The sequence below is a fragment of the Eleginops maclovinus genome, chromosome 8 (genome assembly GCF_036324505.1).
Source record: "Eleginops maclovinus isolate JMC-PN-2008 ecotype Puerto Natales chromosome 8, JC_Emac_rtc_rv5, whole genome shotgun sequence".
Taxonomy (NCBI): Eukaryota; Metazoa; Chordata; class Actinopteri; order Perciformes; family Eleginopidae; genus Eleginops; species Eleginops maclovinus.
The window spans coordinates 3,491,438-3,517,129 of NC_086356.1; the positions used below are offsets into that span (position 1 = coordinate 3,491,438).

General features: G+C 43.1%; 2 protein-coding genes across 2 annotated transcripts; one reads left to right on the forward strand and one right to left on the reverse strand.

The window, feature by feature from the left end:
* Positions 1–1,492: 1,492 nt before the first annotated feature.
* LOC134868720 (cilia- and flagella-associated protein 44) lies at positions 1,493–16,792 on the reverse strand. The gene is made up of 35 exons (XM_063890022.1): positions 16,729–16,792; positions 16,456–16,570; positions 15,627–15,753; positions 15,349–15,511; positions 14,684–14,786; positions 14,393–14,609; positions 13,959–14,073; positions 13,234–13,398; positions 12,620–12,775; positions 12,488–12,535; positions 11,917–12,016; positions 11,517–11,611; positions 11,084–11,293; positions 10,870–10,980; positions 10,093–10,245; positions 9,427–9,642; positions 9,144–9,286; positions 8,268–8,547; positions 7,831–7,886; positions 7,475–7,637; positions 7,174–7,304; positions 6,769–6,977; positions 6,432–6,576; positions 6,051–6,228; positions 5,706–5,947; positions 5,215–5,449; positions 4,751–4,954; positions 4,177–4,372; positions 3,978–4,091; positions 3,590–3,720; positions 3,262–3,378; positions 2,876–3,077; positions 2,364–2,524; positions 1,947–2,081; positions 1,493–1,786 (listed from the first exon to the last, which is right to left on the reverse strand). The coding sequence occupies exons 2-35, from the start codon at positions 16,529–16,531 to the stop codon at positions 1,493–1,495; spliced, it is 5,391 nt and encodes a 1,796-aa protein (XP_063746092.1). The 5' UTR covers positions 16,532–16,570; positions 16,729–16,792.
* Positions 16,793–17,213: 421 nt separating this feature from the next.
* Positions 17,214–24,574, forward strand: pum3 (pumilio RNA-binding family member 3). Its single transcript, XM_063890296.1, has 18 exons — positions 17,214–17,381; positions 17,900–17,975; positions 18,056–18,277; positions 18,924–19,110; positions 19,196–19,271; positions 19,622–19,715; positions 20,196–20,262; positions 20,473–20,647; positions 20,736–20,839; positions 21,242–21,320; positions 21,515–21,613; positions 21,825–21,878; positions 22,073–22,153; positions 22,253–22,395; positions 22,779–23,001; positions 23,112–23,199; positions 23,660–23,750; positions 23,855–24,574. The coding sequence occupies exons 2-18, from the start codon at positions 17,909–17,911 to the stop codon at positions 23,982–23,984; spliced, it is 1,980 nt and encodes a 659-aa protein (XP_063746366.1). The 5' UTR covers positions 17,214–17,381; positions 17,900–17,908; the 3' UTR covers positions 23,985–24,574.
* Positions 24,575–25,692: the final 1,118 nt, after the last annotated feature.

Sequence of the window (25,692 nt, forward strand, 5' to 3'; positions counted from 1 at the left end):
CCTACAACTCTAGGAACAGCATCACAGTGATCGGATGGACCAGGTTGGGTTACTGTCTTCCTCTTTTTCTTCATGTCCTCGACTAAACCTGCCAACACAGTGCTTATTATCAGGACAGGCTTCGGTTCAAAGGTCTGTCTGCACTGAGGAGAGCTGTATTTTTTCTTCTGCTCCTCTTCATTCCAACGTGTACTTATACAGCTCAAACAGAAGCTGTGTCCACAGGGAATAGTCACCGGATCTTTCATCAGAACCTTGCAGATAAAACAGCAGAGTTTGTCCCGACCGAGCTGATGTCCTTGCAGCGCCATTTCACCTCTCACTGCCTCTGAATATCGAGCGTGAGACTAACAAAGTGCAGTGGGAGTGGTTTCAGGTAGTGCTATATTGCAGAGAGGTATACTACCTACTGCACTCGATAAAGGACCCCACCCAAGGTTCTTTCATACGCAAATGTTTGATACTTTGTTCTTACTCATTTCTATGAACATTTGATTATTCATTGCAACAGGATAACCTTTCCTTTGTATTAGACCAGAAGTGGATAGATGAGTGACTGAATTGAACTAGAGAAGAAGAACATTTCTGTGGAAATGGTCCGGTTAACATCAGTGTTGAGTTTTTCATAAATCATTTGCAGAACCAAGTTGAGCGAAAGCTGCTTTATCGATCTCCTGATATAAGCCTCTCCCATTGTAATATACATTAACTACCTCTGATGAAATGTCTCATATACTTTTATGAAATCTTCACTATACGTATCAACAGAAGACACATGTTGAGATTGTCAGAATGAAGATGAGAGCGGCAAATTTGTTGAATCAATTGCAATATTTTCTAAGCTAACATTTGAAATGCATTAGGATGTTTCTTGATAAGTTAAACCGTCATGCAGGCGGAAAAACGATAGCAGTACTTTATTATTAATCGTGCTTTTAAGTTTCGTTTAAGCAGAAGGCCTCTGACTTAATGGAAAAGTAGTGCAGGCAGTGGAATTTCCATAGACTCATACTAAACTCACACACCCACTTACAGAAGGTAGGGCCACACTACATATACCGACACATCAATCCAATGGGATGGAGGAACCCTGAAAGTATCCTAAAGCCTGTTGTCGGTTACAGCGTTACTGTACTGTGTATGCTAGGATGGCTTACGGAATAAAATCGTTATCGGGAACACGTTGATTTTTCTACTATGACACGTGAAAATGATGCTGTGAAAAAGGCCTCCTCATTATGTTTTTGACCTGCTGACATCTGATCGGTTGTTGCCTTTTTCTCCAAAAGGCCAAGAGAGTCTGTATGATGTATCGCCAGGTGTCTCCAATGATTTACCTTTCCCTGGGTGAAAGACAGTGGATGCTCATTTACCTAATTTATCTCAACAGGTTTGCACTGCGCAGCTCTCAAAAACAAACATGTTTGTCAGCAAACCAACTTATTTTTTAATCTCCAGAACAATAATGTATAAGAAAGTGCTTTTACTTTTACTAAGCAGAGTGTTGGCTTACTCCCTGTCTGCTCGGGTCTGGTGCTTTAACCTGGCTGAGGGGGCACCCCGGTCTTTCTGTGCTGGTCTTGGTGCGTCCTGTGGGGTTGGGCAAGGGGGCAATAGGGGGCAACCGGGCCTGGGCGGGGGGCAGGACATGGCCTCCTTTATGGGACAGAAGGCCAATCTCTCTCCTGAGCGCCTCAGCCTGTTGTGATTGTGTCTTCACCAGCCCCTGGAGCCTCCGGATCTCCGCCTGGTCCTTACCTCTCCTGTAGTCCTGGGACTTGATGCCCTGGATACGCACAAACACATCTCTAAGGTTTGCACATTCTGTGTGTACAGAATCTGTCCCGCTTGAAATAAAGCTCATTGAAAGGGAAGTGTAATGCTCTGTGGGGATCCAAGCTTTGTTTGATATCACATATGAAAATAACCGAGTGCACGGAAATTACCATATTCCTCTGGCTCGCGTTGATTTTACGCTCCAGTTCTCGGTTCTGGTCCATAAGAGTCGTCATGCAGCGCACACGCTCGGTGTTACACCTGGTCACATCCATCAAACGGTCACGCGCCTCTTCTACCTTTGCCTTAATAACACACACACACAAAAATACAGATATCACAGATATCACAGAAACACACACACACACACACACACACACACACACACACACACACACACACACACACACACACACACACACACACACACACACACACACACACACACACACACACACACACACACACACACACACACACACACACACACACACACACACACACACACACACACACACACACACACACACACACACACACACACACACACACACACACACACACACACACACACACAGGTCACGTACATCCCACTGTTTGATTTCCTTGGCGTAGGCAGCTTCTCGGAGGAGCTTCTCCTGCTTGAGCTCCTCCAGCCTCCGGTTCCCTGACAGCGTCTGCAGAGCCTCCAGGTCCACCTCCCTCCCGAACTTCCTCATCATCAGTTCATGGTACTGCTTCTCCAGCACTGCACCAACACATCACACATCAGTCTCTAGTAAGTACATTTACTCAATGTACAATGTAATAGTACCACAATTTGAAAGCCAATATTGTACTCCACTACATGTATTTGACAGTTTGAATTACTTTATGTATTCAGATCATTAGCCAACACAAAATATAACCTTTACCAGCTTTAATACACACACTAATGCATCAATAATCATCAAACCAGTAACCCAATGTAAGTCAATGTGAAAGGGTCTCCTTGGACCCATCGATGTCACAGACTGACATGGAAGTTGTAGTACCATCGTTTGGCCACTATGGAAATCTGCTTCAAGGCCTGTCGATCTTCCTGTAGGTTTGGTCTTACCCTTAATTTTGACTTTCATGTCCTTGCGGTCATGGGTGAGCCCGACGTACTGCTTGCGCGCATCAATGTACAGATCTTTCTGCAGGCTCTTCTCCTCCTGCAGCTGCTTGATGCGATCCTGCAGACGGGTCAGCTCTGTCATGTCCAGCACCAACGCCGGGCTTTGGTCGGACGGCACTGAGCCGTTAACGACAAACTTAATCTGATGCAGTGTTGGACAAGGTGGAGGGAAGAGAGCAGGAAATGCATGAGATGAGAAGTTGTAAGGGAGTTAAAACTCTCATCTAACAAATAGACTTTAAAATGGACTTCCAAGGAGACTTAAAATGTGCTTACAAGTGTGCGGACTAGAGCCTCTGCTACCTTCACTCTGTTGTTGTGTTTACCTGGTGCAGCCGGAGAGGAACCACCACATCCAGATTGTTTATTTTCTGCTGTTTCTCCCTGTTGACTAACTCCAAGTCATCCTCCGCTGCCTTCCGACTGCTCTTCACCGATTTCTCCTGCAGAGACAAACACACTGTAGTGCTAAACTTGACTTAAAGAAGGGTTTTGCATTAGGAAATAAAAGGGAATAATCAGTATTCAGTCAAATTAAATGTATCACTGAGATTTAAAATTGTGTGATCTCTAACAACAAACAGCAGGGTGTGAGAGCACATGCTGATGAGGGAACATGTCAGATGACACGGAGAGGCAAGCAAAGAGTTTGACCTTCTTGACGAGGATGTTGCACTCCTTTTTCAGAGTCTCAGCACTCTTCTTCTCCTCCGCCAGCAGCTCCTCGAGGTCCAGCCGACGCTCACGCAGCTGCAGAATGTTCGCAAACAGCGCCGGCACACAGCCTGACACACACACACACACACACACACACTTCTTACGTACAGTTACAGTAAGCTAAAATTGATCACTGAAGCCCTGCCTCATGTCCACTCTGTCTATTCAGCTGAGGTAGGGTGCAGATGTATCCAAAAGTAACATTTACTGTATTATTTACAGTATAGATATTTATCCTATCTTCATGCTGGAGCTTATCCTTTATGATTGTTATCTATTTTAGAGACCTTTCTAGGTTAGACATTTTTTCCATCGCCACACTGACCTGGAGGGCAAACATTGTCCGGAACTCCTCCCTCGTCTGAGTCGCTGTCATAATTATCATCATCATCATCCCAGTCAGAGTCTTCACCAGAATCTTCCTCATCATCCTCTTGTTCTGTAAATGCAAATTCAGATAATAGCAGACACATATTTACACACAAACAGTTACACTTGACACATTGTACGCTTCTTCCTCTCACCTTCATTCCCAGTCGGCTCCTTTTTCTTAACCCGTTTGATCTTCTTCTTGAAGACTTTAATCAGAAACTCCTCAAACTTGTTCTCTTCGCCGAGCGATGCGTGTAAGGCAGCTTGCAGAGCCTTCTCTCTCTCCTGCAGTTTGACTATCTCAGCTCGCTTGACTTCCAGCTGCTCATTAAACTCCTCCAGCTTAGACTGAGGAGAGAGGTACACACCAGTAGATGAGGTACTATTAATGGAGCCTCTGATGCTTTTTAGGGTTACCCATTCCTGTAGTGTGTTGTATAGATCTTTGAGGAAAAAAGTGATAGTTTCAAAGAAAATAGTCAGAAATTCCCAAAAAGTCGAAATTCAGAAAAAAATCAGACATTTGAAAAAAAGTCTGATTTTTTTTCGGAAAAAGTGATATTTTGTAAAAAATAATTGGAAATGTTTAAAAGTTGACATTTAGAAAAGAAGTCAGACATTAAGAGAAAAAGTCCGTATTTTTCGAATTTAAAATCTGACATTTATTTATTTAGTTATTGCATGTAAAAAAAAAAGAGACTCCACATGATTTAAATTATTTCCCACCGTGATGCTGATCTCCTCCTTCATGCGTGCGGTGAGGTTTTCCTGCATGCTGTCCTCCCTCCTCTCGAACTCCTTGAGGAGCAGCAGCTCCTGATAGAGGGTCAGCTGGCGGAGGTCAGCCAGCTTCAGCTGCCAATCCAGACGCAGCTTCTCGTGGCGCAGCAGCATGAGCTCTGCGTCAAACTGCCACACCGAACTCTCCATCTGATGAGGTGAAACACAACCGTGATAATCACAGTCTGTAGCATTCTTATTTCTAGAAGACATTTTGTTTGTGGGTCCACATTTAGAGCTAGACACCCCCGTTGTTTGAAGATTTCTTCTGAATTCACCAAGGGTAAATATTACATTACGCCTCGCTTGCATATGTAAACACTGCATATCAGAACATGTGTATTATATAAAGAGCACAATTAATGCTTATTTTCAGGTTCATATTTCAGATTCTATGATTCAAAGCAGACCTGCTCCAGCAGAGAGTCCTGCTCGTGCAGCAGTCGGATCTCCTCCTCCCTCTGGAGCTCCTTCTCCAGCTCGCTCTGCTCTGCTCCTTCCTGTTCTTCTCTGGTTACAGATGAAGCTGACTGTCTCAGAGTCCCCTCCTCTTCCTTCACCCCTTCCTCTCGTTCCATCTCTTTCTCCAGCTGCTCCAATATATAGGTGCTGTCCTCCTGCTCGTCCTGCTCCATGCTCTGCTTCCTGGTTCAATATAAAAGAGGAGATAGATTTCCTTAAAAAACATAGGAGCTAGCCAAAGCATTGCGGAGCTAATGCTCTATTAGCTTAGCAATGCTTTCAGGTTTGAACCTTTGATATACACAGTCATTCAAAGGAAGAATGAAGAAATGTCATCTAAAAGACCCGCTCCATCAGATGAGTTACCAGGGAAGAAGAACAATCAATTTCTGGCTACTTATAATGTAGATGTGAACCTGGATCAAAGCGGCTGCTGTACCTCTGTTCCCTCAGACGACGGTAGCGCTCTAGGGTTGCACGATTGAACTGCAGCCTCTTCTCGGGGGTTTCTTCTGGTAGCATGGCAGGCAGGGCGGGTGGAGGGCGGTGGAGATGGGCCGGCAGACGCCGCTGCACCGTCAGGACTTGCTGAGTCTGAGAGCGCAACTGAGACAACAGGAGGACCTTGGAGTCCCGCAGCGCCACGATCCGTCCATTCATATCCGTCTGCTTCACACGGATCTGTCGAGACGGACGGACTCATTAAATTAAATTAACCTGCTTTGCATACAACTGTGTGTGTGTGTGTGTGTGTGTGTGTGTGTGTGTGTGTGTGTGTGTGTACATTTTCCTCCAGGCCTATCAGCTCTGAGCTCTTCCTCTCAGCGTTCATCCTCAGGTGTTTGGGCATCGTGAAGTCTTTGTCTGACTTCAGTTTTAAGTCTCCGATGTTCTCTTTGGCTTCCAGGATGGCCTGAACATCCTGCGGATCCTCGCAGTTCTCGCTCGGCCTCTCTGCGTAACTGAGACACAGAAAGGTTGACACCGTTTAGTTCTAGCATCCCAAGAGTTACAGCAGAGATCCCAAGAGTTACAGCAGAGATCCACCAATAATGTTTTGATTCAGTGCTAGAAACATCTGAATAAGGGCAGTTAGATTAAAAATCAATAAAAATCCAGCACTAGGAGAGGAAACACAATAACTGAAATGATGTCGGACACTCACAGTTGGTCCCATTCCTGCTTCCTCTTCTCTATCTTGGCTCGTGCTTGTTCGGCTTTCTCTGCAGCTTTACGGAGCCTCTCCACCTGCCGGTCTCCCAGCTTTATCCCTGCCGAACGGGCCACCGTGGGGTGCAGGACCTCCTCCTCTGAAGGACACACACAGGTGAAAGGTCAAGCATGTCTTTGACAGGGGAGACAAAGGTTGCAGTGGAATAGCCTTTTTTATTGGTTGAAATGACCCGGAAGTACCTACGTGGCAGCCTTATATGACATTTTTTACTGAGGTTAGGAAGTTGGAAAAGACACAGGAGCAGCTTTTTTGGACTACAGCTTCCTACCTCCCCATGTGCTTCCATCTTTAGCAGGCTCCACTCTGGGTCTTCCACGTTCTGTTGCAGCAGCCCCGTCTCCTTGAGTCCAGCCGGGCCTGGTCTGATGTCTGAGCTGGGCTGAATGCTCAGGGAGCGCCGGCAGGCTGTAGGTGGAGACTCTGTGGTCGCTGCAGACGGCCACCACGGTGACCACGTCGGTAAGAGAGTCTTTGAACCTGACAACAAACGTGAGAGGTGGGTTTTAGTCTGGAGGGTAGATGTCTTAACCTCCTAACGACTTACTGGGGCAGAACTACTTAGGATGCTTTGCACACTTGTAACATACATGGTATCCGGATTGATGGTCTGTTATAGTCTATACTGTGTGTGTGTGTGTGTGTGTGTGTGTCTGTGTGTGTGTTTAGTCAGTACCAGTCCTGCATTTTTCTGAGTGCTATGCTGCAGCGCTCCTCCTCCCAGGCCATCTGCTCCCTCACCTCCCTCACTCGCTGGGCCTTCTCCCTCTCGGCCTGTTCAGTGAAACATGGGTGCAGCTGCAGCTCCTGCACACACACACATAGCACACAATGCCTTGAAATACATTAGCTCCCTGGAATCCAAACTAAATCTTAATGATATTAGGCCAAACCCTACCCCACCCTGTGTGTGGAGAACACAGGGATTTTATTCTTTGCAGACCCTTTACGTGCACAGAAACCTCTAGTGTCCGTACCTCAGGTTTCAGACGGACATGCTCTGGCAGACTCTGGTTGGTGATCAGCAGCTGTTGAAACTTCTTCTGCAGCTCAGCAAGCTTCTTTCGCTTCGCCACAATCTTTAGCTCCGCCTCTCGCCGCCGCCGGTCCTTATCCAGCTTCTGCTTCTCCGTCTCTATGCTTGGGGGAACACAAAGTTAGATGAGACTTTTCATGACATTCTCGAGTTAAACATAACATAATACTTTATATGTTAAGCAGAATCCCTAAATATAAATAAAATGCATTCCGTGTCACCAGTACGAATGACTTTTAGTAACAGAGATAAAGCTACTTAGGAAACAAGAATGATCAACAGATAATTCAGGCTCACCTGTAGGCTGCTGGGTCCTCAATATCCTGGGCTAACGCCTCATTCTCTAGGCCCACCTGTTCCAATAACAAGACATTATTACTTTATGTATTACAATCCATATAAACTGTTGGTTTTTCTTGCCCCTAAAAATATCTGAACTATGTCCAGTCTTCTACAGACAACTTTAAAAGGTGTAAAGTCAACTTTACAAACTTTTTTACACATGCTAAGGAACACAAGGACTCAGGGTCATACAAATAAGGAGCATACATTCATAGCAATCCATTCATATTGGTGCACGGTCTGAAACATCTCCTCTTTGATAAAGCTTACAGTTAGGGCGAGCTCAGGCTTCCCTTTAACCAGCCCCTTGTTATGCTGCTATAGGCTTACTCTCGTGGGGCTCCCGCCTCTCTTCTCCATTCTTTTCTCTCTGGTTATCTCGATGCACTCACCCTGGGCGAAGGGACCTCTGCCTTCTTTCTCTGAAGGCCTTTCTTCAGCTCCTCTGGAGGGAGCAGGCTGAAGGAGAAGATGTTCCCGTCGTCTCCCGCCGTCAGCACAAAGAGGTCGTCGTAGCTACAGCAGATGTGCCGCAGGTGCCCGTACTGGTTGTCGTGGACACTGAGAGCCCAGTAGGCCTGCATGGAGCTGAGGCTGTGGTCTCCGGGCTGCAGAGGGTAAACCCTGATGGAGCCTGAGTGCATGCCGCAGAGCAGCAGCTGCCTGTCGGAGCTGGAGAACACCAAATAAGAAAAAGATTTATTAAGCATTTTTCATACAGAGGATGAAACTCTAAGTGCTTTAACAATATGGCTAACAGCAGAAATGATTAAGTTACAGTTCAAACGTACTGGGACACATGAGTACATGATACATATGACTTCAGGAGGTAAAATAGGCTAGAGAAAATACAATAATAATACAAAAAGACAACAAAAGATAACTCACTCAGTTGAGGCTCTTAGTGTCATTGTTGCTCGTAATGTGAAGGAGATTCTATAGAGTTCTTTACGCCAGACTGGATTTCTTTCAAATGTTCTGGGTATATTAACACAGTTTCGATCTGAACCAACTCCTGGGGAAATATCTGGCTCTTTAGAAACTACATGTTGTACCATTTAACCTTGTCTGTCTGCTGTTGGGTTGTTAGAGCTGCTTCTGCTAAACACAGGGGTTGATACGGACTGAACCAGACAGAAAATGATCTGTAAAATAAAACTTCAAGCTAAAAGAGGTGGAAACTTCTAGCAACACTCTGACGTTGCATTTAGTTCTTTTGATCATTGTGGAAATATAGAATATTGATCAGTGAATTCCTCTCAGGATACCTGAAGGCGAAGGAGCGAATGGGGTCTTCGTCTGCGTTTTGGACAGACAGGTAGTCAAAGGGCTCGTCCTGCCGCTGCAGTGGGTCCTGGTCCTGCTCCTCAGAGAACTTACAGTGATACAGGAAACCAGAGTCATAGCCCCCCTGCAGGAGAGAGAGAGAGAGAGACTTTTCAATCTATAGCTGTGCTTTGGTATGCTTTCACTCCTCCAGCTCTCTTTGTACGACATGCTTTCATTATTTAAATGTGATGTTGTTCTTCAGTTTCTTTTAGGTGTGTTTACCATGGAGAGCCAGAAGTGGCCAGGCGTGGAGTAGAAGCCGCAGTAGAGAGGACTTGCAGGCTTAGGCATGAAGATGGAGGGCAACTCTTCCTCCTCCTCCTCCTCTTCTTCTTCCTCTGGATCTAAGTCTGGCTGCTTGGATTCTTTCAGCCTCTCTTGTCTCTCTTTCTTCTTTTTGTCCTTTACGGCTTGTCGTCTTGCGATTTCCTGTTCTCTCTAAAAGAAAACGCAAAACTAAAAGACACATATAGTCTGGAACCAACATGGAGCTACTTTTCATTTGTATTATTATTTAAATGACTACAGCACAAAAGAAAGAAAGGACAAATACTTTACAAACTGCAAAACACTTAAGCTTTTATCTATATTTATATTCACTCAATACCTCTTACTGGGTTTGTGTATGTACCATTATAACCCCATTAAATGTGCAATCCTATTTCGTAATAAACCTGATTCGGATTTAAATTTGTCCTTAAATGTCTGTTTTTTTTGGTTGTATTTTTTACAGTTGCCCTTTTTTACAACTCATATCCTCTTACTGTTTATGTTTTATATACAGAACACATTTCTTGTATGTGTAAATCTAACTTGAAATGACCCTGGTTTTGATTCTGCTAGGACATTAGGTGTGTATGTAGTGCATAAGACACACGGGGTCCAGACCTTGACTCGAGATTTGACGCTCCTGAACCTGAAGGCTCTGCTGCTCAGTTCAGGCAGGTGAAAGGTTATGCCGGGCCTCTGGACCTCTGGATCGGGCTTATGCACCTCGACAACGTGACCGCTCTGACACAGGATCAGAAGCCTGTTTTCACTCTGGGGGGAATCATAAAAGAACAACAATGATTCCTACTCCACAATCTCTCAATTCAAGAATTCTGCAGGATTTAAGTCCACAGATGATAAATGAAAGATCCTGTTGGGGAAATACTCCAGGTATAAATGTTTAGCTATATATAATAAAAACAATATATTATAAAATAATATATACTATACAAATAATAATAACAATAATATGACATAAACATATTATTGTTATTTTTTAATCTGGATTCAACGTCTCCAAAAAAAAATTGCAAAGCGTATCTATTTTGAAAATGAATATTTGTGGTACAACACAACATGAAATGAGACAAATTAGCTGAGCGTGATTATATGGAACAATAAGTATGCTCTGTCCACGTTTGAAATGTGAAGGGATCCTATTAACAGGTCTTTTGTTTTTATTTATTAGAATTACTTATTTGTATGTGTGTGTGTGTGTGTGTGTGTGTGTGTGTGTGTGTGTGTGTGTGTGTGTGTATGTGTGTGTGTGTGTGTGAGCTGCTATAGTCCTCTTATCATACTGCCGTGTGTTTTGCTTGTACTAGAGAATTATGTTTTAAAAAGACGTATCCATAGATCCTGTATCTTGGTGCCTGTGTGTCTGAGCAGGCTTACGTGGGAATGAGGCGACCACTCCAGCGCCTGCACCGGGCCGGGGACGCGCACAAAGCCGATGGGTTTGTATTTTTCCCCGACACTGAAGAAGAACACGGTGCTGTCGGAGCTCTGATCATGCAGGGGGGGGGGGGCAGAGGTTTTTTTTTACAACATTCAATGATCATTTCAATATGAGTTTTAAAAAATCAGGTGTTCTTGGAAAACTTCTCACCCCCGTTGCTAAGATCTCTCCATTCCGCTCGTACGCCACAGCCGTTACAGGGGCTTTATGGGGCTTGAAGGCCTGTCTGAGGCGCAGCTTGGCGTCTCCTTTGGGCATTCGCCCGGTGACCAAGTTCAGCCTCTGAGGGTCGTACAGCTCCAGCAACCTCACCACCCCGTCCTCAAAGCCCGTCACCAGCAGACTTCCACTCTGGTTCACCTAAAAGCAACCAACAGAGTTCAGTTTCCTGTCAGTACCCTTCTTATGTGGGGGAATGATACGTTTCTCTACAGAATGGTGTTTCTGATTAAAAAATGTTATTAAATTGTTTAAACCACAGAACTTATTTCAGACATCTATCCAAAACTGGTGAATTGGAAGTGGGAAAATGCATTTCCAGGTTTTAGGACTCATTCCTGCACCAGTTTATTGACACACTTACCAAAGGTGGCGCCCAGCTGAGAGCAGTTCCACCCTGATTGAAGCGACTGGAGGTCAGCTCTCTTTTTGCCAGGAAGTCAAAAACTTTGACGGTACCTGAAGAAAAGGGAGGGACCCGTTACGGTGTGAGTGAGAGAAATTCTGGTATAAAAGCTTCAATAAAACTCACATTCAAGGTCATTCTTTAACAAACGATGCATTGTTTTGACGTTACACTGAAGTGATACTATCTCTGATAAAACAAGTGTCGGTTTGGATGAAGTGTTTAATGAGAGGAAGAGAGGGGGGAGGTAGATACGTTGGGGCTCTTAACAACATCCTTTGGAGGAAATTCTAGGCTGAGTAAATCATGTGTGGTTCTGTGCTGTTTGTGTGCGGGGGATGAAACGTATGCCACTCACGGTCTAGAGTGGTCGTGGCCATCAGGTGGGATATCCTGGACACGTCCAGGCCCTGGACGGCCCCGGCGTGGAAGGAAAACAGGCACTCTGGATCAGGAGTCTGCACAGAACGTCAACGGTTACTTAAAGTGATAAAACGTCTCATGGCAGTCATTTTGCCTGTTTTGTATCTTAAAGACGAGATATGCTCAGGTCCATAATTGTATTTTGTGGGGGATGTGTGGGACAGAAACTCCCTCTGGAAGGAGCTTTAGGATTTTAGCCTTGGTCTATCATTTGCATGCACAGAAACCCTTATAAAACAAACTACAGGAAAAGGTAATCCCTAAAAAGCACAACAGGGCCTCTCTAACGTGAGCAGGCCTCTTTATTTTATAAGTTAGTTTACTCTTTTAGTTTGCCTTGTTTTCACTGTCCCCCTTACCTCTAAAATTGTACATTTCAAATAAAGTGACATAAAGAATCTGATTTTGTACCAAATCAAAGAAAAAGTTTTCTAAATAGTAACAAGAAGAACCTGTTGAAATCAACAAACAATAATAAAATAATAAAGTAAGTGTCTGAAACTCACAGTGTAGGTGAATGAAAGGTCCAGCTTCCAGATGGCTCCGCTGCTATCCTATAAAAGTGCAGAGATCAGATTTGGTATTTTGATGGAGATTAGATGTTACACACAGCTGTGATTAAGAGCTTCCCCTCAGACCTGAGCGAAACAGATGAAGGATTCGGGCTGCGAGTTCTTCACCACCGAGGAGAGGCACACGTTGTGTCCCACCAGCAGCTCGTTCATGGGCTCCAGCTCAAACCGGCCGCTGTCACCGGTACTGTCCGCGGTGTCGATACTTTCAAAGTCCCAGCCCTGCAGGGGGTTACAAATTCATATTACAAAAAGCTGAAGTAATCCAAAGTTTAGATCTTCGTTCCGGTTCAGTGAGGTTCATAAGGAATGCCAAGAAGGGTCAATTAACTTAAAAATGGACCATAATATTTATAATTTTCAGCAGGATAATCATCACATATTTACAACGCTTTCAGGATTTATCAAGCGTACATTTAATTTCCAGAAGCAAAAAGCTAACTTTATGCTATAAACAAACTCATAGTCACGTCACCACCGCTAAGCTAAAGGCGGCTAACGGTCGGTGTGATGGTGTTTAGTAGTCTCAAATATACCCCTCGATAATGCAACCGTCAGGAGGTACACACAAGAAATGGATACACACAAAAGCCATTATTAATGTAGAATAAAATGACTCAACAGTTACAGGAGTTTATTGTTCATTTAATCAGAAAGTGAAGCATTTTTAAGTGTCTTACCCGGACCGCTCCATCATAGCCCATGGTCATCAGCTGTCCGTCTTCTAGGGCGAACGGCTGGACCATCCCGGCGTGGCACTTCCCCCCACCCTTACGACAAATCTCCACCTTGATGGCGTTCCCCTCCCACAGCAGCAGGTTTCCCCAATCTGAGCCGGACACCACCTGCGAGGAGGAGACGAGGGGTGAGATTCACTTTTACAATATCCCCTATACGTGTCTACTCACACCAATGCCATCTAGATCGATTTATAGCACTACAGCAACTCTGATTTTTGGGTGAACTATGCCTTAAAAATGATCTTAGTGCCTACCAATTGTGGATATGGAAGAATTCTCTTGAACAAATGTTACCTGATTTATAACAGCCACACGGTTCAGAGGAAATACTTGAATGTAAAGCTTTAGTGCTGGAGGGAATGGAAATGAAATGGAAAAAGGGATGCATCGCTTGAGACTACATGAATCAAAGTTTAGTGATTGGGAGACCTGGTCATCCTTAAGGAATCAAACCAGCGACGAAGAACAGACCACTAACCTCGTAGACAGATCATTTATAACAAGTGGAGAATGCAACTCCCCACGGCATTTTGTTTTGTTATTTGATTCATATTTTTATAAATAACTGTATTTGTGTGTGAGTACAATCACTGTACTGCTCCATTAGGCAAGTAAATCCTTATTCAGTGCGAAGTTGTTTTGTGTCAGAGCAGCAGGGCACACACCTTTCCATCAGGAAGTTCCACATAGCCCTTGATATCAGTTGCTGCAGTTTTCCCAAAATTTCCCATAAGCCCTTGCAATTTAGGCCCTGTGTATGTGTCGGCCATTTTCCAGAACCTGACAGAGAGAAGGAGAGAGCATATTTGGGAAATATTAATTACATATAATTCTCATACAACATGTACGCTTATATGCAGGCTTGGGGGGATCCTGATTCAGTTATCAGGGTATTAACAAAGGTCAAATGTTTCAATAAAGAATGATATCTAACAAAGCAAATGATAATGCAATGCAACACCTACTAAACAGTATGTTTACAACAAAGCAGCCTGTTTATTTTTGTAGTATTGATCATAAATGCAGTGTTTCTCCAACCACATTGGCCCGATAAGCAAATTTCAGTTGTCTTTAACAGTGTTTTAGGAGGGTTCAGTACTTGATGTGTCCAGATCCTGACGATGTGAGCAGTCCCGGGTTGTATGGGGAGAAGCTGACTCGGTACACTTCCTGAGAAATGGCCTTGCAGCTCAGCATCACCTCCTCCCTCCTCCAGTCCCACAGCGTCAGCATGTAGTCGGGGTCCCCCCCGACGCTGGCCAGTACGCTCCCGTCTTGGTTAAAATCCAAAAAGCAGTATGCCCTCTCCGTACCGCCTGAAAAACATGAAGGTTAAAACATCAATAAAACATCATTTTTGAAAAACTAACAGCCACTTGGTTCCATTTACCTCTGAGGATACGGACCGGCCGTAACGAGGGATATTCATACACGATGATGTAGGGGTGGATTCCCTTCTCTGCCACAGCAAAGCACTCTTTGCTTGGATGGGCCTTGACATAAACACAAAACAAATCTAATTACATTAATACCACAGATTTTGTATATATATGTTATTAAATACAACAGGTGACTACTGTAACAGATGTGCATGTCCAAAACATTTTCAAACGGTCCTATTGTCTCATTTTCAGGTGCATATTTGTATTTTGTGTCTCTACTGTGGCATTTTCCATGCTTCATGTTCAAAAAGAGCTGTATTTTTCTCATACTTCCTGTGTTGCAGAACCTCTTATGGAGAGATATGGTGATAAAGAGGAGAAATACAAAATAAAACAATAGATCAATAAGGCCTAACAAGAGTTCTGTCGTCCTCTGGTGGTGGCTTTCATTTAAAGCCAGGTGAGAAAATGCTTTTTTTTAATATGTATATATATTTTTTTTGTTTAATTACATCCTAAAATTAACTTACTGTTTTGAAATCAATTTCCCCCGCGATTTTCTTCCTTTTTTAAAATTTGATTGATTCTGAAATTGAAGTTATCCATCTGTTTATCCTTCTCACTCCATCCCACTGACTAGCTCTCTTCACTTGCAGTTTGTACACCATCTTACCTTGATGGTGCCGATTCCTCCTCCACTGCAGGAGCGGAGGTATCTCTGCTCCTTGGTGGAAACATCGAGCAGGACGAGCAGGTTCCCGGCGATAAACATCAGAGTTGTGTCATCCAGCAGTTGCAGGTTCCCCCTGCGCCCACTGTCGTAGCCATAGGAGTGACTGAACGCAGGACAGAATAAGGATCAAGATCACGTTCACTGAAGCGTCACACAAAATGTACCTTCAAAGTTGTAGGAGATGTGGTGTAACATTTAAGAACAACAATAAAGGATACCAGAGGTGCAAGAGGTGCTCTGGGATTTCAGAGTCCGGTGTGATGTACGGTCTGGAGTGAAGTTCCTCATACTTGTAGTACTCAGAGAGCTGCTTTGTTGATCCGTTTTCAGCCTCATGCTGCATCACTGGGTGTTTATCGTGAGGGAGAAAAACATTTGGAGATGTAAAACTCCAGCAACACTTAAAAAAAACTTTTGTTAGACAAGGGAGAGGATGGAGCTGAAATTTGGAGCAGCTTACAGGCACCAATGATATTTTTTAGGTGAATTAACAGATTTTTATTTAACTTTTCGATTTGACATTTAACTGATGTTCCACTTCTGTCAGTGCTTACATACCAGCTGACATTTTAACTGCTTATGGTTCACACACTTGGACTGTTCTCAATCCTTCCTCCTTAACTAACATTTCTATTGCATACATCTCCTATTTCTTAAAATACAATTTGACTGCTTTTACAACTTAACTGACAGTTTCACTGCTTGTATTTCTTATTAAGTAACTAACTAACTTACTTACTAAGAGATAACCTGACTTCAGCGACTACACTGCATCTCACATGTTTAAAAGCATCTACTTTTTATTCACTTTATTTATTATTTATCTGAAGTGGTCAAAGAAGAACTCACATATTTTACTAGAGTAAAAGAAGCAATACTTATAACAGAGTACAATTACTCTGTAAAATATTGAAAGTCAAAGTTCTCTTCTTGCAAACCCCACATCTGACTCTAAAGCGTGTAGCTAAGGCTCGCTAACGCTAGCTAAAAAAGGCGATGCTATCTGACCGTTACGTTCCCGTTGTACAGGTAAACGTCCACAGTTACCTTCACAGTTCTCCTGTGTAGCTGTCTGTAACCTCTCAGTCTGTTCAACAGCAGCAGATCTGTTTTCTTCCGACATTTCAGCTGTTTACTCATTTGCTTCTGGTTTTTTTTGTATCTGGAAAAAAAAGAGGGCATTTCATTTTCAAAACTAACGTTATTTCCAATTTGACCAAGCCGACTTTAAGCTTTAAAGGGCACTGAATGTGAACATGAAGTAAAATGCAACTTTGTAAACTATATTTTTTAGATATTCCATATCAAACTAGCACTTACCGAAACGTTTTAATGTGAATTCTGCCTTATATTTAACGCGTGATACCTTAAATGTGGCTCTATCTGTCTAAGTCATCCGTATAAGTTTGGAGCTGTTGCCATGCAACAAGGAAAGTGACACCCCCGCAAAGCCTGCTGGTTAATGTAGTTATTGCAGTGTTATCTTAGGAGGAAAATGCATTACATTTCTAAAAACGTGGACGAATTATCTTTGTCCGATAGTTGTTATTATAATCATTCCCTCGAGTAGAAAAATGCAACATTAAACGCTGAAATTCATATTTCTGAACTCTCTGTATCCATGACGATGTCTGTGACTTTAAATGACACATGTACACCATAAATGTAAACATGGCCGCTCCACGCTTAGAGCGCTCTTTATACATGACTAACACAGCAGAAATATACTATTTAAACACAAAGTTGTTGTCGCTAAACTTTGTGTTTGTTGAGCTGATGAAATACTTTATTGTAATAATAAATATTTGTAGAGCGTGACGTCCTGCTTCTTTACGGCGTTAAAATGTTGGTGCATCAACCTACGTTTTACGGCAGCGGAGGTTCAGTTTGATTGGAAGGTCTGGTGCCGTAAACCGGGTTGGTCGCAGAACGCATGGGACTGAGCTGTGATAGCGTGTGTGTTTAACTGAAATGTAAGTAACACCAGTAAAACAGTGTATATAACTGTGGTTATTCGTGTTTAAAGGCGAGATAAACCAAAACCGTGACATGTTGTTATAGATATTTTATCAATATGTGTTGACATATATTGTTTATGCTATTAGCATTGTTAATTAGCATTGCCAAAAGTAGCAACACCCTATAAACGTTATCAGAGTGAGAGAAAAACAACCAAATTGAAGAAATATGCAGCATTAAACGTGACAAGTAATTATTACCAGCTAGATTTGCTTCATTAGTAAAGGATTAAGTAACAGTCAGTCTACATCTTCCTGCAAGTTATGTACGAATACTTAAAGATACTTGCTTCTGAAATGTATTATTATAGTGTTTAATTTCTGCAGATAACTTCACCTTAGGTAGACCAACTGCTCACTGATTCAACAAATAGGCCTGGAAATATGTGTGAATGTGGGATTGTGAATTGTTTCTTGACCCCCTTATTTATGATTATTTTCCTCTGTCTTCTGCTGCTGTCTTTCTCTGGTAGAACCTTAGGATGGAGGCTAAATCGAAGAAACCCTTTTCTCCTAAAGGTGGAAAGAACTTTACACAGAAAGGAAAAGGTGAGCTCTAGTTAATATTAACCAGCTATACAGCATCACTTTCAACCAGGTTTGTCATTGACATCTATCACTCTGTCCAGATTCCATGGGGACCAAACTTGGAGGAAAACCTGGCGGTAAGCCGGTCGGTAAAAAGCCCTTCAAAGCGTACAACAACGCAGAGAGGAAGGGCAAACCGTGGAAGGGTGGAAATGGTGGAAACAAAGACTACAAACCGGCTTTCTCCAAAGCTGGGCCTGGTGCGCAGAAGAGAAAAATGCCATTTAAGGGGAAAAATAAAGAAGAAGAAGAAGAGGGTGAAGGTGAGGAAAGCTCTACCTGCTGCCTTTTTAAAAAGAGTGGTTTTGGCATTTACTTCCCATGGCCGCTTAAAGGGGCCCTATTATGCTAATATTCAGGTTGATATTTGTATGTTGGGCCTATACTGTGCACAAGTCAACATGGAGGAGTTATTATTGCAGTTAAAGCATAATGTTTTATGTATCTTTAGCAAAGGGATATCAATCACTAGTGCTCCACAATTTGGGAAAAATAACTCAATTTTATTTGTTTTACTAGAAGATAGAAGTATAGAATAGGTATAGATTTTCTAGTATAGAAAATACTTTTTTACATTGGAAGCATGTATCTTTTTTAGGGGACCTATACCAAACTTTAACCCTCATTTGTGGGCCAGGAAATCTATGCAGTACCACAGAAATTCATTCAGAATAATATTTTCACATACTATTGCACCTTCTGTGATTTAAATATTGCAGTAACCAATATTGTGATTTCAAATAATTGTTTAACCATATTAATAACATGGACTTTTGGTTGGTGCACACTTCTTTGCTTAAAGGGGTAAGGTGAAACCTTAAATTCTGTTCCTCTGGATTCAGCCTGAATATTACTGATGTTTATCTCCAACGCGTGGACACATTGTGAGTGATTTCTGCGTGTGATCAGGTCCGGAGGCTAAGAAGATGAAGAATGGCGAGTCTAAGCCAAAGACAGAGGGGCTGACGGAGGAGGAGCTGAAGAAGAATAGGCAGCAGATGAAGAAGGATCTGAAGGACAGCAGGCAGCACGCGGAGAGGAAGGACATGTTCGATATCATCCGTCAGTGCAAGCGACTGTGGGGAGACCTCAGGAGGTACAATCATACAAGTGCCGGAACATGCTACTGATGGATGTAACACGCCTGCTCACTGACAGACGATGATATGTGTGTTTTACAGGAAGAAGTGCGACAAAGAGTTGAAGACCAAACTGATGCAGGAGCTTCATGATCTGATTCGCGGGAAGATCAAACAGGTGAGCCTCCCTCAGGAATTACAGGGCTCAATAACACAACAAAATCCCTCTGGTCTGCAAATTTGGCGCCAAATGACTGCAGATAGCCTGTCAATCAAACAATATGGAACATAAGTGTCTTAAGTGTCATATTCACTTAAAATCCACAGAAAGGGTACATTTCTACCCACAGCAGGGCAATAATTACAACGTTTGTCCATCACTTTAATTAGTAATTACACAATATGTCAAGACACACGAGTAGTCAGACATAAGCAGTTAACACTGGAGTGAAATATTAAAGATTATTTTGACTTTATAAGTTGAAATCTTTCTGTCTGTCGTTTATAACTTTGATCTCTCTCCTCCAGATGGCGTTTGCTCACGACTCGGTGCGAGTTCTCCAGTGTTTCACGCAGTTCGGCAACCACGAGCAGAGAGAGCAGGTGTTTGAGGAGCTCAAAGGTGAGCTGTCTTTTCACTGTCTCTTTGTGTCAGATTCCCATGTTTTCACACCATCAGACAATTAATTGACGTAGTGAGGTTTTTCATACACTTCAAGCCGCTAAGTGTTTTTAAAAGTACAACCTCCCTGTAAGACTCATTTTCACAATACAATTGCCTTGGGTTTGCGATCTTACTTTCACATCTACTCTTCTCCACTGCCTAACAGCTCAGCATTGTGCTAAGAGGCAACTGAATCTCACGGTGTATGGAGATGTGTGCATTCTTAAGCTGTCCTGACATTTTGACAATATCCTCAATTTCCTCTAAAAAGGAAAAGCGTCCATGAGCTGAATCATTTCCCTGTTCACATCATGCCCAATCAGCAGCATCTGACTCCTGCATGTGATGGCTGGAGGGTCAGCTGACCTGTGGTCCAGCTCTATGTACGAGCAGCTAATAAACAAACATTAACTGTCAGTATTTTTCTGTCTCCCACAGACGACATCATCGCTCTGTGTAAGTCACAGTACGGCAAACACGTGGTGAAAAAAATGCTGATGTATGGGTGAGTCTGCTCTCAATGGTTTCTTCTTCTACTCCTATTAAGTAGAAGAGTGCATAGAGGACATGTTTGGGTTAGCTGATTTTTCGAAAAGAGCCAATGGGATTCAACTTCGACTGGGTTTAAAGACTCATCCCTGCACCACTGTGTTGGGTCTGGTTTAAAGATATCAATGTTATGTTAGTTGTGTGTGTGTGTGTCTGCCTTCCACAGGAACAAGGAGCTGGTGGCGGCCGTGATGAAAACATTCAAAGGTCACGTGCGCTCGATGCTTCGCCACGCCGCCGCCTCGTCCATCATTGAGTACGCATACAACGACAAAGCCGTGTTGGCACAGAGACTCATGCTCACTGAGGAGCTGTACGGGAACACCTACACCATCTGCAGGGTACACACACACGCGCTGATATTGGACAATCCTGATGATGTCGGAGTTGATGTCTGTTGCTGACTGAACGTTTCTCTTCGTGTTTCAGTCTGGAGTGTGTAACACCATCGAGAAAGTTGCCGAGGCGAACCCGGACAAGCTAACCAACATCATCGAGGAGATGAAGCAGACTCTCACACCCATGGCCCAGAAGTAAGACAGCAGGTTTTAAATCACTACATTTTGTCAGTAATCTTTGAGTCGTTTAAAGAGGTTTCTGAATGTCTTGGAGTTTCGGATGAGCGCCTTAACTGTTGAAATTAGGCAGCAGTTGTATGCTGGGTAATAAAAAAGATCAAGCATTTTATGTTATAGTTGAGAATTAAAATAATGTGATATTTATGAAACTTTAAAGTTGCAGATACAGAATTTACATGATTCTCCTTTGATTCCATTGAAGATAATAAAAAGCTTCAGAAACAAAAGTTGAATGAATGAATTTTCTGCTTCTCATTGATGTGATTTAATGTCTTTTGGATTAGTTAGTATTTTTTCCCCTGCGTGGATTGTATGTTTTTTCAAAACAACGTAACTACATCTCTTGTTGTGTTTCAGAGAACAAGTCATCAAACACTCTCTGGTCCACAAAGTCTTCCTGGACTACTTCCTGTTCGCATCCGAGAAACAGAGATCGGTGAGCAGCTCTTTGACATCTCAAATGTTACACGGCACATTCCTTAAGGAAGATGCAGTGTGCTGTGAAGGAAATGCAACAACAGAACAGCAGTAAAGGAAGCAAAACTGAAAAAGACAAGAAAATAAAACGCATGTTTTTCCTGTAGATGGGATTTAAATGTTTCCCTTTGGTTTGTCTTATGATGTGAGCAGGAGATGATCGAGTCCATCAGAGAGTCTGTCGTCTACATGGCTCACACACACGACGGAGCACGAGTGGCAATGAACTGTCTGTGGTTCGGGACGGCCAAGGTGTGTACCCACACACACAAATCCTTGATGTATTTTGTTAAATTAAGGAAAAATGGTATGCCAAACACGCTGGCAAGATTTAAGTTGCAATTAATTCCCGCATGAAGATATTTTTGTGAACTTTAGCTTATGTCATTAATTCGGCCTCACAGAAAAACTAAATGCATCAACCAATCAGGTCTTTGTTATGAACAGCTGTTTTATTTTCCAGGACCGAAAAGTCATCATCAAAACTATGAAGACGTACATGGTGAAGTTTGCCACGGTGAGTTCCCAATGCCATTCATTCTAGAAATAACCTGACTGTGCCTGTTAGCTCATTGGTCTTTATAACTCTTGATTATAAATATTAACAGGAAGAAAGGTCCTGAAAAAAGGCTGAATGTTCCATTTATAAATGTCTAAATTCAGTGTGAATCTTACCTGAACTCCTGATGTGACTTGACTGTTTGTCCACAGGGCGAGTTCGGTCACCTGGTTCTCCTGGCCATGTTCGACTGTGTGGACGACACCAAGCTGGTCAAACAGGCCGTGCTCTCAGTGAGTCTGACGTAACAAACCATTCAAAGAAACTGTCAGGTTACTGTAATCAGGTTGAAGGTATTATTTAAAAGTCTTGTCTCCTGTTTCCCTGTGCAGGAGATCTTGTTGTCCCTGGACGAGGTCATCGGTAATAAATACGGTAAGAAGGTTCTGTTGTACCTGCTGACCCCCAGAGACCCCGCTCACCTGCTGCCGGAGATCATCAAGGTGCTGGAGCGTGGAGACGGAAACACAACCAGGTAACTCATCGTTATAGCGTATTCTGACAACGTATACTTTCAAACGCTAAAACCTTTTTTAATTAAGTGTTTTTTGACATTATTCGTCAGTATTTGCTTTCACTTTTCATGGCAGTGGTGTTTTTACCAAGCGTCTCACCTTTCAGCCAATCACAGGCCCTCTGCCACTCTTAAAGGGATAGCTTCGTTGTTTTAATTGGAGTTGTAGGAGGTATCTGTTCACCAACTAGCTAGCAAGTTCAACAACTGCTACCAAATAAGCATTTAAACTCCTCACGGGAGAGAAAGCACTTCTTCGTACTGATCTAAACAGCTTCCTGAAGGGAGGGCCTCAGGTGAGCAGTGAGCAGTGAGTGACATCCGATCTGTGCTCCTCTCACCAGTAAAAAGGACATGGCTACCCGGAGGAAGGAGCTGCTGGAAGTAGTCTCCCCCCCACTGCTGGAGCATCTCCGCACCAACGCGGACACCATGGTGATAGACAAGGCGTCCAGCGTCACCATCAGTGACATCCTGGCGTCAGCCTGCGGGGACCTGCGGCCCGCCATGACAGCCGTGGCTCAGCTGGCCAATCAGGAGCTGGTTCCAGGGGGGATAGACGGACAGGTATGTGTGTGAGGGTTATCAGAAGAAGCCAGCATGGAGGTTCTCTTCACAATGATTAAAATCCAAAACAAAGTCTGCTGTTTCACTCTGTCTTCTTGTTTCTGCTGCAGCTTCACATGGCTGAGCATCCAGCAGGACACCTGGTGCTGAAGTGGCTCCTGGAGCAGGACATGACGCTGGCAGAGGCCGGCAAGGAAGGTAAAAACACAAACCTACTGCTAGGCCATGTAGTCAACAATTTTTAATTACTGCCATCAATTTTATAAAAAGATCCCATCAATCCAGGCTCCATGCTTTGAGAATGAGTCGATGACTAGAGGTCACTGAAAACCTTCCCATTTTGGCAGTCAATTTAATTTTGGGTGCATTAAAAGAGGCTCCCAAAAACTAACTTTGTAGTTAGTATGTTCGGTGACTGGGATAGAGAATGGATCTTCAGAAATGACAGAAAGCATGGTGAATAAATCTTTGCCTGATGTGATTGTGAAATAATGTAAACGGCCACAAGAGGGCGCCAACTCTAACATTTTTTAAAAACCAAATTAAATGGAAATCAGTAAAGTTTTGGAGTCAAAAGGTGACAGAAACATAAGAATATTGAGTTAAAATATTGGCGACTTAAGCATGTCTCCCCCCTCTTCATGTCCTCTCCCCTCAGAGCGCTTCAGCAGGATTCTGGTGGACGCAGTGGGAACAGACAAACTGAAGAGCTGGGTCAAAGTCAACAGAGGAGCCATGGTGCTCTGCAGGTCAGTGTGCAATACTACATGATTTTACATTAGCTGCACTGTGTATATGGATGCATAATGAAACCTAATTGTATTGTAAACCTTTCCCTGTGTTTTTCCTGCAGCCTCCTGAACAGCTATGACAAGTCTGTGGCTGCGGAGGTGAAGGAGGCGTTGCAGTCCATCAAGGGAGAGCTCAGCAGCCTCAGCAACAACAAAGGAGCTGAGATCTTGCTGGAGAACCTGAACAAGTAGAGACTATATTCCCCAACAGACTGGTCATGTCATCGTATCACTTCCAGTGTAGCAGAAAAACAAGACTGCAAGCAAATGGGAACCATTTCAGGAGCTGTGTTCAACCTGGAACACTGATGAAATAAAATGGACGTGAATTTGTGTTGAAATGTATCTGCTGATAATAAAATATGTTTGAGGAGATGCACAACAAAATACACCTAATGTAAACATAAAAAACTAAACCGTTCCCTTTGGGCCGCTGAAGGCTTTTAAAGTGAAACCGCTGCATAAGTAGTCAGTAGTCTTCACAGCAAAGGAAACACATGGCACAGTAGATAAACATTTAGAGAAGAGGAACGAAAGACTCTCAGACTTGTGAAAATAATTTGATACTGTTTTCGTGCTGTTGGATTTAGCAGCAGCATCTGTTAGACAGGAAAGGTGTTTCTGTAGCCTAAAACAAACGGATGTACTCAAACTGGACATAAAACCAAACCATCTGTAGTCCTGTTGGCAACATCCTGTTTCTATTCTAAGATTTTGTACCATGTGACTTATAATTGTATCTGCCGAAATGAGTTTGCAAAATAAAGACTATTGTATTGATATTGAGTATTTAACAGCATCACTCATACTGAATGTCAAAGCTTTCAAAGTAACCAATAGATTCATAACAAATGTTTTACTTCTGTGCACATTTAGTAAAAAAACACTGTTTATAAAATCTTCAAGAACCACCTGCATGCTTTCCACCTAGCCTACTTCCAGTCTCCTGGCTTCACATTCAAATAAATGACATGGCATTTTGTAAAATGCGCTTTCAATTTTCTTGCTTTATTGCCAAGGGTTAGATGGTACTACGAATTGCAGCTACCAGACAATTAGCTTAGCGTAGCATAGCATAAAGCCGGAATGCAGGGTGAAACACCTAGCCTGGTTTATCAAAACAAGCTACCAGCACATCTCACCAATCAATATACATCCCAGGGGCCCAAGGGCATAGGGGGCCCTGAAGCCCAAGCCTCCGCGCTACCATTTCAATATTGTCTCTACAACATAATACAATTAAAGGGGCCTTGAAGCAATAACATTGGTTACATTATGTAATATATCTCAATAGGGCCCCCCAATCATATGCCACGGGTTGTGTAATTAATTCATCCCTCATACGTTAAAGCCCCCCCCAAATTAAATAGAATGGCATATGATAGGTCATATAGTGCTCCTGAACCACAGCTTATCAATGTTATTCATCCCTAATATCGGAATAGGGCCCTTAAATCAGTTAGAATGGGGTAGGATATCCCATAAAGCAGGGGTTCCCAACCTTTTGCAAGCTGGCCCCCCCTTTCGAAGGTTAGAATATTGTCGACCCCCCACTCCCCCTCAACCTTGATGATGATGCATGATTTCAAGCAGTTTCCTTATGAGTGATGTGATCTGTGTGATGTAGGGGTTTGGGCCCCTTGCATTGCGCCTGCTTATTTTTGACTTATGTGCTTATGTGTGTTCTTTGACTTGTTGTAAATCCTCAAGATACACGTGAATAAAACTCGACTGTGCTTTTAGCGCAACCTTTAACACCGCTGATTTGCGCGTGAGGGTGAAGTTAGCGTGGTGCTTCTTTGGGGGGGGCTTTTCTCGTCGTCACAGGCCCAGGGGCCCAATGACTCTTAATCCGTCCCTGGCGATGACTGCTAGCCATCGGTACGCTCTCCCTCATTCC

Coding starts and splice junctions, on each gene's coding strand:
- LOC134868720 (XM_063890022.1), bottom strand. CDS start 16,531: ATGTCGGAAGAAAACAGATCTGCTGCTGTTGAACAGACTGAGAGGTTA. Junction 11,612..11,916: donor GGCCACGACCACTCTAGACC/GTGAGTGGCATA, acceptor CCTTTTCTTCAG/GTACCGTCAAAGTTTTTGAC. Junction 6,577..6,768: donor AGATGGAAGCACATGGGGAG/GTAGGAAGCTGT, acceptor TGTGTCCTTCAG/AGGAGGAGGTCCTGCACCCC.
- pum3 (XM_063890296.1), top strand. CDS start 17,909: ATGGAGGCTAAATCGAAGAAACCCTTTTCTCCTAAAGGTGGAAAGAAC. Junction 18,278..18,923: donor AGAAGAAGAAGAGGGTGAAG/GTGAGGAAAGCT, acceptor GCGTGTGATCAG/GTCCGGAGGCTAAGAAGATG. Junction 20,648..20,735: donor ACACCTACACCATCTGCAGG/GTACACACACAC, acceptor TTCGTGTTTCAG/TCTGGAGTGTGTAACACCAT.